Genomic DNA, 13,470 nt, shown 5'->3' with positions numbered 1-13,470 from the left:
CTCTGTTTAGTGAGTCCTCCAGATCAGAGGCAGTAGGGATGACCAGGGATGTTCTCTGTTTAGTGAGTCCTCCAGATCAGAGGCAGTAGGGATGACCAGGATGTTCTCTGTTTAGTGAGTCCTCCAGATCAGAGGCAGTAGGGATGACCAGGGATGTTCTCTGTTTAGTGAGTCCTCCAGATCAGAGGCAGTAGATGACCAGGGATGTTCTCTGTTTAGTGAGTCCTCCAGATCAGAGGCAGTAGATGACCAGGGATGTTCTCTGTTTAGTGAGTCCTCCAGATCAGAGGCAGTAGATGACCAGGGATGTTCTCTGTTTAGTGAGTCCTCCAGATCAGAGGCAGTAGATGACCAGGGATGTTCTCTGTTTAGTGAGTCCTCCAGATCAGAGGCAGTAGATGACCAGGGATGTTCTCTGTTTAGTGAGTCCTCCAGATCAGAGGCAGTAGATGACCAGGGATGTTCTCTGTTTAGTGAGTCCTCCAGATCAGAGGCAGTAGGGATGACCAGGGATGTTCTCTGTTTAGTGAGTCCTCCAGATCAGAGGCAGTAGATGACCAGGGATGTTCTCTGTTTAGTGAGTCCTCCAGATCAGAGGCAGTAGGATGACCAGGGATGTTCTCTGTTTAGTGAGTCCTCCAGATCAGAGGCAGTAGATGACCAGGGATGTTCTCTGTTTAGTGAGTCCTCCAGATCAGAGGCAGTAGATGACCAGGGATGTTCTCTGTTTAGTGAGTCCTCCAGATCAGAGGCAGTAGATGACCAGGGATGTTCTCTGTTTAGTTAGTCCTCCAGATCAGAGGCAGTAGATGACCAGGGATGTTCTCTGTTTAGTGAGTCCACCAGACCAGAGGCAGTAGATGACCAGGGATGTTCTCTGTTTAGTGAGTCCTCCAGATCAGAGGCAGTAGATTACCAGGGATGTTCTCTGTTTAGTGAGTCCTCCAGATCAGAGGCAGTAGTGATGACCAGGGATGTTCTCTGTTTAGTGAGTCCTCCAGATCAGAGGCAGTAGGGATGACCAGGGATGTTCTCTGTTTAGTGAGTCCTCCAGATCAGAGGCAGTAGGGATGACCAGGGATGTTCTCTGTTTAGTGAGTCCTCCAGATCAGAGGCAGTAGATGACCAGGGATGTTCTCTGTTTAGTGAGTCCTCCAGACCAGAGGCAGTAGATGACCAGGGATGTTCTCTGTTTAGTGAGTCCTCCAGACCAGAGGCAGTAGATGACCAGGGATGTTCTCCGTTTAGTGAGTCCTCCAGACCAGAGGCAGTAGATGACCAGGGATGTTCTCTGTTTAGTGAGTCCTCCAGATCAGAGGCAGTAGATGACCAGGGATGTTCTCTGTTTAGTGAGTCCTCCAGACCAGAGGCAGTAGGGATGACCAGGGATGTTCTCTGTTTAGTGAGTCCTCCAGACCAGAGGCAGTAGATGACCAGGGATGTTCTCTGTTTAGTGAGTCCTCCAGATCAGAGGCAGTAGATGACCAGGGATGTTCTCTGTTTAGTGAGTCCTCCAGATCAGAGGCAGTAGGGATGACCAGGGATGTTCTCTGTTTAGTGAGTCCTCCAGATCAGAGGCAGTAGATGACCAGGGATGTTCTCTGTTTAGTGAGTCCTCCAGACCAGAGGCAGTAGATGACCAGGGATGTTCTCTGTTTAGTGAGTCCTCCAGATCAGAGGCAGTAGGGATGACCAGGGATGTTCTCTGTTTAGTGAGTCCTCCAGATCAGAGGCAGTAGATGACCAGGGATGTTCTCTGTTTAGTGAGTCCTCCAGATCAGAGGCAGTAGATGACCAGGGATGTTCTCTGTTTAGTGAGTCCTCCAGATCAGAGGCAGTAGATGACCAGGGATGTTCTCTGTTTAGTGAGTCCTCCAGACCAGAGGCAGTAGATGACCAGGGATGTTCTCTGTTTAGTGAGTCCTCCAGATCAGAGGCAGTAGGGACGACCAGGGATGTTCTCTGTTTAGTGAGTCCTCCAGATCAGAGGCAGTAGGGACGACCAGGGATGTTCTCTGTTTAGTGAGTCCTCCAGATCAGAGGCAGTAGGGACGACCAGGGATGTTCTCTGTTTAGTGAGTCCTCCAGATCAGAGTCAGTAGGGACGACCAGGGATGTTCTCTGTTTAGTGAGTCCTCCAGACCAGAGGCAGTAGATGACCAGGGATGTTCTCTGTTTAGTGAGTCCTCCAGATCAGAGGCAGTAGATGACCAGGGATGCATTACACTTGTTCCATCAGTTGTTCAAACTTGGGCAAACAAAAATAATTTCTCATACAGTCGAAGTCGGGAAGTTACATACACTTAGTTGAGTCATTAAAACTCGTTTTTCAACCACTCCACTAATTTCTTGTTGACAAACTATAGTTTTGGCAAGTCAGGACATATACTTTGTGTATGACATAAGTCATTTTTTCCAACAATTGTTTACAGACAGATTATTTCACTATCACAATTCCAGTGGGTCAGAAGTTTTCATACACTAAGTTGACTGTGCCCTTAAACAGCTTGGGAAATTCCAGAAAATTTAGAAGCTTTAGCTTTAGAAGCTTCTGATCGGCTAATGACATCATTTGATCAATTGGAGGTGTACCTGTGGATATATTTCAAGGCCTACCTTCAAACTCAGTGCCTCTTTGCTTGACATCATGGAAAAATCAAAAGATATTAGCCCTTAGAAAGACCTCCACAAGTATGGTTCATCCTTGGGAGCAATTTCCAAATGCCTGAAGGTTCCACGTTCATCTGTACAAACAATAGTACGCAAGTATAAACACCATGGGACCACACAGCCGTCATACCGCTCAGGAAGGAGACACGTTCTGTCTCCTAGAGATGAACGTACTTTGTGCGGAAAGTGCAAATCAATCCCAGAACAACAGCGAAGGACCTTGTGAAGATGCTGGGAGGAAACAGGTACAAAAGTATATATCCACAGTAAATGAGTTCTATATCCACATAACCTGAAAGGCCGCTCAGCAAGGAAGAAGCCACTGCTCCAAAACCGCCATAAAAAGCCAGACTACGGTTTGCAACTGCACAGGGACAAAGATCATACTTTTTTGAGAAATGTCCTCTGGTCTGATGAAACAGAAATAGAACTGTTTGGCCATAATGACCATTATGTTTGGAGGAAAAAGGGGGAGGCTTGCAAGCCAAAGAACACCATCCCAACCGTGAAACATGGGGGTGGCAGCATCATGTTGTGGGGGTGCTTTGCTGCACGAGGGACTGGTGCACTTCACAAAATAGATGGCATCATGAGGAGGAAAATTTATGTGGATATATTGAAGCAACATCTCAAGACATCAGTCAGGAAGCTAAAGCTTGGTCACAAATGGGTCTCCAAATGGACATTGACCCCAAGCCTACTTCCAAAGTTGCGGCAAAATGGTTTAAAGGACAACAAAGTCAAGGTATTGGAGTGACCATCACAAAGCCCTGACCTCAATCCCATAGAAAATTTGTGGGCAGAACGTAAAAAGTGTGTGTGAGCAAAGAAGCCTACAAACCTGATTCAGTTACACTAGCTCTGTCAGGAGGAATGGGCCAAAATTCACCCATTTATTGTGGGAAACTTGTGGAAGGCTACCCGAAACGTTTGACCCAAGTTAAACAATTTAAAGGCAATGCCACACTCAATTAGTATTTGTTCGTAAACTTCTGACCCACTGGGAATGTGATGAAAGAAATAAAAGCTGAAATAAATCATTCTCTCTACTATTATTCTGAAATTTCAAATTTTTAAATAAAGTGATGATCCTAACTGACCTAAAACAGGGACTTTTTTACTAGGATTACATGTCAGGAATTGTGAAAAGGTGTATGTAAACTTCCGACTTCAACTGTATATATTCCCTCGAACTACTCGGAGACACTTTTGGAAAAAAGAAGCACTTTAACTTTAGGATCGGACATTTTGAGGATCGTGATTTTGGGACTAAGGTAACTAACATCCGAATATACTTAAATATACATATTTGGAAAATGACATGACAATGAATTGGAGATTTGACGATTTTAATGACATATCATAGACTTTCTAAACCATTTGAGGCCGTCTGTGTTGAGTTTTCAAGTTGTTTAAAGAGAATTCAGGCAAAGTTATAGAGGCCCGTCTGTGTTGAGGTATTGTCATGACTCCTACCGAAGTGGCTCCACTTCCTGTTCGGGTGGCGCTCGGCGGTCGTCGTCACCGGTCCACTACCTGCCACCGATCCTTTTTCCCCCTTTTCTGTTTATTGGTTTCACCTGTGTTTAGTTTAGGCTGATTGGTTGGGCTTTTATTACCCGCCTGCTGGTTTTGCGGGATTATTTCGATGTTCCTGTGTACACGGCTGTATGTCACGGGTGTCCGTGTGTTTGGGTTTTGCTGGACTTGTTTAAATCCCCGTGTTTGGGGCATTTGTTTTGGGTTTGGCGTCTGTTCACCGTGTGGTGCATTAAAAGTGAGCGCAACCCTGAACTCTCTGCTTCCTGGCGCCTGACTTCTTCCCCGCTACTCCCCGGGCGCTACAGGTATTCAAGTTATTTAAAGAGAATTCAGCCACCACTTTAAAGTTTGTCATGAAGAAAACACTTAAATCCAAGAAAATCTGTATTTAATACTGAACAAAATATAAACACATATGTGAAGTTAAATAAAATATCCTTGAAATGTTCCATACACACACACACAGCTCTTTTCTCTCAATTGTCTGTACAAATTTGTTTACATCCCTTTCAGTGAGCATTTTTCCTTTGCCAAGATAATCCATCCACCTGACAGGTGTGGCATATCAAAAAAGCTGATTAAACGGCATGATCATTACACAGGTGCACATTGTGCTGGGGACAATAAGGCCACTCTAAAATGTGCAGTTTTGTCACACAACACAATGCCAGATGTCTCAAGTTTTGAAGGAGCATGCAATTGGCATGCTGACTGCAGGAAAGTCCACCAGAAGCTGTTGCCAGAGAATTGAATGTTCACTTCTCTACCATAAGCCGCACCAACGTTGTTTTAGAGAATTTGGCAGTGCGTCCAACCGGCGTCACAACCACAGACCACTTTTTTTTTAAATTACCTTTATTTAACTAGACAAGTCGGTTAAGAACAAATTCTTATTTTCAATGACGGCCTAGGAACAGTGGGTTAACTGCCTTGTTCAGAGGCAGAATGACAGATTTTTACCTTGTCAGCTCAGGGATTCGATCTAGCAACCTTTCGGTTACTGGCCCAACGCTCTCATCACTAGGCTACCTGCCCCCTACATCTAAACCACTAGGCTACCTGCCCCCCCCTACACTCTCACCACTAGGCTAAGTGTCCACTACAAGTGTCCACTACATTCACCAATTTAGTGTTTAGTTTTCTTCTGCACTGTATCCGATTCAGTAATAACTGTCACAAGGTTTGAATCTCTTGTGGACAGATGTGCTGGGTGTTTGAGAACCTCCTTGCCATCCAAATGAAAGGATAAACCCATAAGTACACCACAGAGTACAATGTAATTACTAGGTTAAGCTAGTTAAAATGAAGTGTATCTTGAGGGGTACTTAGTTGTAATTAATGTGTACTTTATACAGTACATTACCCATCCTGACAACCTGGCGCTAATTTAGAAGCTTCTGGAAGCACCATCCAAGCAAGAAAATAAACACACCGCAGACTACATGTACATGTGAGTATAAGTACAATGTAATTAATAGGCGTTACACAGAATTTAGTTTCGTATTTCGTATTTCTATGTAATGTATTTCTATGTCATGTATTTCTATGTCATGTATTTCTATGTCATGTATTTCTATGTCATGTATTTCTAGGTCATGTATTTCTATGTCATGTATTTCTATGTCATGTATTTCTATGTCATGTATTTCTATGTCATGTATTTCTATGTTATTACTTATTACTCATTACCAAGTGAAAATACCTACAAAAAAAGAGTAACTTATACCTTATATTTCTCACAAAATAATATTTTTTTTCTTAATGAACTGATTTATTAATTATATTAAACAAAGATATAGGCCTAGTCAATAACATAAATCTGTAGCCTACAGCTTTGGTGAGTAACTCTGAATGATCGGCTATAAGAAGCCAACTGACATTTACTCCTGAGGTGCTGACCTGTTGCACCTCGACAACCACTGCGAATATTAGAATCTGACCTATGAACTTTTGAACATCATGGCCATGTACTGCTGAGGGGAGAACGGCTTCATAATAATGGCCAAAAAGGAAGCAAATGGACAACCATCGAACACCTGTAATCCCATGTGTTTAATATATTTGATACCATTCCACTGAGTCCACTCACTCCAGTCATTACCACGAGCCCCGTCCTCCCTAATTAAGGTGCCACCAACCTCCTGTGCTGTACGCACAATGAAATCAGTTCAAGCAAATATTTTTTCCCATCAGGTAGAAGCTAGAAGACTGATGCCGATACAACAGCGCCCCCTGTCTTCTGCAGCAGACCATTGCAGGCTGCCATTATGGTCACGTGATAACAACACTGTCGTCAATGTAAAAACCGTCACCTAGCATTTATTACTAGGGAGATCAAAACGATGCTCTACATTGATAGCTAGTTTACTGTATTACACGATGTATTAGATATACCAGAAATGTGTAGCTGTTCTACTTACGTTTTTTTATTTATAAAAAAACAACATTTGGTTGAAAAAGCCAGGCGTTTTAATCAACAAGAGAGTTTAGCTAACGTTAACCTTCTGTAATTTACCATGGATCAATATAGTATTTTGGGTAGAATAGGAGAAGGAGCCCATGGCATTGTTTTCAAAGCAAAACATATCGAGGTATGAATTCAAATGTGTTTATTTGACTTTTTACCTCCCCTAGATAACTAACGTTAGATGTCTACTGTAGATAGTTAGCTCTTCTGGGTGGGTATAATTTGTGAAATATTCCCGAACAGGAATATATATATAAAAAAAATCAACATGTAAATAACTTTGTAAACATTAAGAGTAAGCTAGTTAATGCCTAGTTATTATAGTTATTAATGATAGCCACCCTGTTTGGCAAGCAGACAGTCCAAGTAATATAACATTTTCAAGCAGTGTCTTTACGTTATGCTCTTTTCTGTTGTCATTTAGACTGGAGAGACTGTGGCTCTGAAGAAAGTAGCTCTGAGAAAGTTGGAGGATGGGATCCCCAACCAAGCCCTCAGAGAGATCAAGGCTTTACAGGAGATTGAAGACAACCAATATGTGAGTTATCCCGAGCGGTCTTAGGCACTACATCTCAATGCATGAGGCGTCACTACAGTCCCCGGTTGGAATCCAGGCTATATCACATCCGGCCGTGATTGGGAGTCCCATAGGGCGGCGCACAATTGGCCCAGCGTCGTCCGGGTTTGGCCAGAGTAGGCCGTCATTATAAATACGAATTTGTTCTTAACTGACTTTGCCTAGATAAATAAAGGTTACATAAAATATATATATATATAATTGATATAGCCTAACCCTCAGAATGTTGCCCAAGTTTATTTTGTAATTGCACTTGTACACCCCCCTCTGACGGATAACAAGCCGCCGCTAACTAAGCTAGCCGTTTCACCATCCGTTACACTTGTACAGCCCCTCTGACGGATAACAAGCCGCCGCTAACTAAGCTAGCCGTTTCACATCCGTTACACTTGTACACCCCCTCTGACGGATAACAAGCCACCGCTAACTAAGCTAGCCGTTTCACATCCGTTACACTTGTACACCCCCTCTGACGGATAACAAGCCATCGCTAACTAAGCTAGCCGTTTCACATCCGTTACACTTGTACAGCCCCTCTGACGGATAACAAGCCACCGCTAACTAAGCTAGCCGTTTCACATCCGTTACACTTGTACACCCCCTCTGACGGATAACAAGCCACCGCTAACTAAGCTAGCCGTTTCACATCCGTTACACTTGTACAGCCCCTCTGACGGATAACAAGCCGCGCTAACTAAGCTAGCCGTTTCACATCCGTTACACTTGTACACCCCCTCTGACGGATAAACAAGCCACCGCTAACTAAGCTAGCCGTTTCACATCCGTTACACTTGTACACCCCCCTCTGACGGATAACAAGCCGCCGCTAACTAAGCTAGCCGTTTCACATCCGTTACACTTGTACAGCCCCTCTGATGGATAACAAGCCACCGCTAACTAAGCTAGCCGTTTCACATCCGTTACACTTGTACACCCCCTCTGACGGATAACAAGCCATCGCTAACTAAGCTAGCCGTTTCACATCCGTTACACTTGTACAGCCTCTCTGACGGATAACAAGCCACCGCTAACTAAGCTAGCCGTTTCACATCCGTTACACTTGTACAGCCCCTCTGATGGATAACAAGCCACCGCTAACTAAGCTAGCCGTTTCACATCCGTTACACTTGTACACCCCCTCTGACGGATAACAAGCCACCGCTAACTAAGCTAGCCGTTTCACATCCGTTACACTTGTACACCCCCTCTGACGGATAACAAGCCACAGGGTAACTAAGCTAGCCGTTTCACATCCGTTACACTTGTACACCCCCTCTGACGGATAACAAGCCGCCGCTAACTAAGCTAGCCGTTTCACATCCGTTACACTTGTACACCCCCTCTGACGGATAACAAGCCACCGCTAACTAAGCTAGCCGTTTCACATCCGTTACACTTGTACACCCCCTCTGACGGATAACAAGCCACCGCTAACTAAGCTAGCCGTTTCACATCCGTTACACTTGTACACCCCCTCTGACGGATAACAAGCCACCGCTAACTAAGCTAGCCGTTTCACATCCGTTACACTTGTACAGCCCCTCTGACGGATAACAAGCCGCCGCTAACTAAGCTAGCCGTTTCACATCCGTTACACTTGTACACCCCCTCTGACGGATAACAAGCCGCCGCTAACTAAGCTAGCCGTTTCACATCCGTTACACTTGTACACCCCCTCTGACGGATAACAAGCCGCCGCTAACTAAGCTAGCCGTTTCACATCCGTTACACTTGTACAGCCCCTCTGATGGATAACAAGCCACCGCTAACTAAGCTAGCCGTTTCACATCCGTTACACTTGTACACCCCCTCTGACGGATAACAAGCCATCGCTAACTAAGCTAGCCGTTTCACATCCGTTACACTTGTACAGCCCTCTGACGGATAACAAGCCACCGCTAACTAAGCTAGCCGTTTCACATCCGTTACACTTGTACAGCCCCTCTGATGGATAACAAGCCACCGCTAACTAAGCTAGCCGTTTCACATCCGTTACACTTGTACACCCCCTCTGACGGATAACAAGCCACCGCTAACTAAGCTAGCCGTTTCACATCCGTTACACTTGTACACCCCCTCTGACGGATAACAAGCCACAGGGTAACTAAGCTAGCCGTTTCACATCCGTTACACTTGTACACCCCCTCTGACGGATAACAAGCCGCCGCTAACTAAGCTAGCCGTTTCACATCCGTTACACTTGTACACCCCCTCTGACGGATAACAAGCCACCGCTAACTAAGCTAGCCGTTTCACATCCGTTACACTTGTACACCCCCTCTGACGGATAACAAGCCGCCGCTAACTAAGCTGGCCGTTTCACATCCGTTACACTTGTACAGCCCCTCTGATGGATAACAAGCCACCGCTAACTAAGCTAGCCGTTTCACATCCGTTACACTTGTACACCCCCTCTGACGGATAACAAGCCACCGCTAACTAAGCTAGCCGTTTCACATCCGTTACACTTGTACAGCCCCTCTGACGGATAACAAGCCACCGCCTAAGCTAGCCGTTTCACATCCGTTACACTTGTACAGCCCCTCTGATGGATAACAAGCCACCGCTAACTAAGCTAGCCGTTTCACATCCGTTACACTTGTACACCCCCCTCTGACGGATAACAAGCCACCGCTAACTAGCTAGCCGTTTCACATCCGTTACACTTGTACACCCCCTCTGACGGATAACAAGCCACAGGGTAACTAAGCTAGCCGTTTCACATCCGTTACACTTGTACACCCCCTCTGACGGATAACAAGCCACAGGGTAACTAAGCTAGCCGTTTCACATCCGTTACACTTGTACACCCCCTCTGACGGATAACAAGCCACCGCTAACTAAGCTAGCCGTTTCACATCCGTTACACTTGTACACCCCCTCTGACGGATAACAAGCCACAGGGTAACTAAGCTAGCCGTTTCACATCCGTTACACTTGTACACCCCCTCTGACGGATAACAAGCCACAGGGTAACTAAGCTAGCCGTTTCACATCCGTTACACTTGTACACCCCCTCTGACAGATAACAAGCCGCCGCTAACTAAGCTAGCCGTTTCACATCCGTTACACTTGTACACCCCCTCTGACGGATAACAAGCCTCCGCTAACTAAGCTAGCCGTTTCACATCCGTTACACTTGTACACCCCCTCTGACGGATAACAAGCCACCGCTAACTAAGCTAGCCGTTTCACATCCGTTACACTTGTACAGCCCCTCTGACGGATAACAAGCCACCGCTAACTAAGCTAGCCGTTTCACATCCGTTACACTTGTACACCCCCTCTGACGGATAACAAGCCTCCGCTAACTAAGCTAGCCGTTTCACATCCGTTACACTTGTACACCCCCTCTGACGGATAACAAGCCTCCGCTAACTAAGCTAGCCGTTTCACATCCGTTACACTTGTACACCCCCTCTGACGGATAACAAGCCACAGGGTAACTAAGCTAGCCGTTTCACATCCGTTACACTTGTACACCCCCTCTGACGGATAACAAGCCACCGCTAACTAAGCTAGCCGTTTCACATCCGTTACACTTGTACACCCCCTCTGACGGATAACAAGCCACAGGGTAACTAAGCTAGCCGTTTCACATCCGTTACACTTGTACACCCCCTCTGACGGATAACAAGCCACAGGGTAACTAAGCTAGCCGTTTCACATCCGTTACACTTGTACACAAATCAAATCAAATCAAATCAAATTTATTTATATAGCCCTTCGTACATCAGCTGATATCTCAAAGTGCTGTACAGAAACCCAGCCTAAAACCCCAAACAGCAAGCAATGCAGGTGGAGAAGCACAGTGGCTAGGAAAAACTCCCTAGAAAGGCCAATACCTAGGAAGAAACCTAGAGAGGAACCAGGCTATGTGGGGTGGCCAGTCCTCTTCTGGCTGTGGCGGGTGGAGATTATAACAGAACATGGTCAAGATGTTCAATGTTCATAAATGACCAGCATGGTCGAATAATAATAAGGCAGAACAGTTGAAACTAGAGCAGCAGCACAGTCAGGTGGAAGTTGAAACTGGAGCAGCAGCATGGCCAGGTAGACTGGGGACAGCAAGGAGTCATCATGTCAGGTAGTCCTGGGGCATGGTCCTAGGGCTCAGGTCAGTTGAAACTGGAACAGCAGCATGGCCAGGTGGACTGGGGACAGCAAGGAGTCATCATGTCAGGTAGTCCTGGGGCATGGTCCTAGGGCTCAGGTCCTCCGAGAGAGAGAAAGAAAGAGAGAAGGAGAGAATTAGAGAACGCACACTTAGATTCACACAGGACACCGAATAGGACAGGAGAAGTACTCCAGATATAACAAACTGACCCCAGCCCCCCGACACATAAACTACTGCAGCATAAATACTGGAGGCTGAGACAGGAGGGGTCAGGAGACACTGTGGCCCCATCCGAGGACACCCCCGGACAGGGCCAAACAGGAAGGATATAACCCCTCTGACGGATAACAAGCCTCCGCTAACTAAGCTAGCCGTTTCACATCCGTTACACTTGTACACCCCCTCTGACGGATAACAAGCCACCGCTAACTAAGCTAGCCGTTTCACATCCGTTACACTTGTACACCCCCTCTGACGGATAACAAGCCACCGCTAACTAAGCTAGCCGTTTCACATCCGTTACACTTGTACAGCCCCTCTGACGGATAACAAGCCGCCGCTAACTAAGCTAGCCGTTTCACATCCGTTACACTTGTACACCCCCTCTGACGGATAACAAGCCTCCGCTAACTAAGCTAGCCGTTTCACATCCGTTACACTTGTACAGCCCCTCTGATGGATACAAGCCACCGCTAACTAAGCTAGCCGTTTCACATCCGTTACACTTGTACACCCCCTCTGACGGATAACAAGCCACAGGGTAACTAAGCTAGCCGTTTCACATCCGTTACACTTGTACACCCCCTCTGACGGATAACAAGCCACAGGGTAACTAAGCTAGCCGTTTCACATCCGTTACACTTGTACACCCCCTCTGACGGATAACAAGCCACCGCTAACTAAGCTAGCCGTTTCACATCCGTTACACTTGTACACCCCTCTGACGGATAACAAGCCTCCGCTAACTAAGCTAGCCGTTTCACATCCGTTACACTTGTACACCCCCTCTGGCGGATAACAAGCCACCGCTAACTAAGCTAGCCGTTTCACATCCGTTACACTTGTACACCCCCTCTGACGGATAACAAGCCACCGCTAACTAAGCTAGCCGTTTCACATCCGTTACACTTGTACACCCCATCTGACGGATAACAAGCCTCCGCTAACTAAGCTAGCCATTTCACATCCGTTACACTTGTACACCCCCTCTGACGGATAACAAGCCGCTATCACGGCTACTCTTGAGAAACACTCACCTTCCATCCCCATGTGTTGTAGGTGGTGAAGCTCAAGGACGTGTTTCCCCACGGTACAGGGTTCGTCTTGGTGTTTGAGTACATGCTCTCTGACCTCTCTGAGGTCATCAGGAACTCTCAGAGGCCTCTCACCGAGGCACATGTCAAAGGTTACATGATGATGCTGCTCAAGGGGTTGCCTTCTGCCACGAGAACTCCATCATGCACAGAGTGAGACACACACACACACACACACACAATGTCACTCACGTCCTTATAACACACACACACACACACACACAATGTCACTCACGTCCTTATAACACACAAACACACACACACACACACACACAATGTCACTCACGTCCTTATAACACACACACCACACACACACACAATGTCACTCACGTCCTTATAACACACACACACACACACACACAATGTCACTCACGTCCTTATAACACACACACACACACACAATGTCACTCACGTCCTTATAACACACACACACACACACACACAATGTCACTCACGTCCTTATAACACACACACACACACACACACACACACACACACACACACACACACACACACACACACACACACACACACAATGTCACTCACGTCCTTATAACACACACACACACACACAATGTCACTCACGTCCTTATAACACACACACACACACACATGTCACTCACGTCCTTATAACACACACACACACACACACACAATGTCACTCACGTCCTTATAACACACACACACACACACAATGTGACGTCAATCACGTCCTTATAACACACACACATTGTGTCTGCGTGGTTCCCTGGTTATAAGCGATATCATAAGGTGTTGTGTTTTT

The 13,470-nt window shown here is 46.1% G+C and overlaps 1 protein-coding gene across 1 annotated transcript in view; it reads left to right on the top strand.

Moving 5' to 3' along the window:
• Positions 1-6,652: 6,652 nt before the first annotated feature.
• Positions 6,653-13,470, top strand: part of LOC109884315 (cyclin-dependent kinase 20-like) — a 39,713-nt gene continuing 32,895 nt past the window's right edge. Inside the window, 4 exon segments of the mRNA XM_031794862.1 lie at positions 6,653-6,803; positions 7,104-7,217; positions 12,652-12,802; positions 12,805-12,839. Coding sequence (XP_031650722.1) covers positions 6,729-6,803; positions 7,104-7,217; positions 12,652-12,802; positions 12,805-12,839 — 375 coding nt within the window. The 5' untranslated portion in view covers positions 6,653-6,728.

The sequence above is a fragment of the Oncorhynchus kisutch genome, linkage group LG17 (genome assembly GCF_002021735.2).
Source record: "Oncorhynchus kisutch isolate 150728-3 linkage group LG17, Okis_V2, whole genome shotgun sequence".
NCBI lineage: Eukaryota > Metazoa > Chordata > Actinopteri > Salmoniformes > Salmonidae > Oncorhynchus > Oncorhynchus kisutch.
The sequence above is the reverse complement of the archived record's forward strand: the minus strand, read 5'-3'. Positions and strand labels throughout refer to the sequence as shown.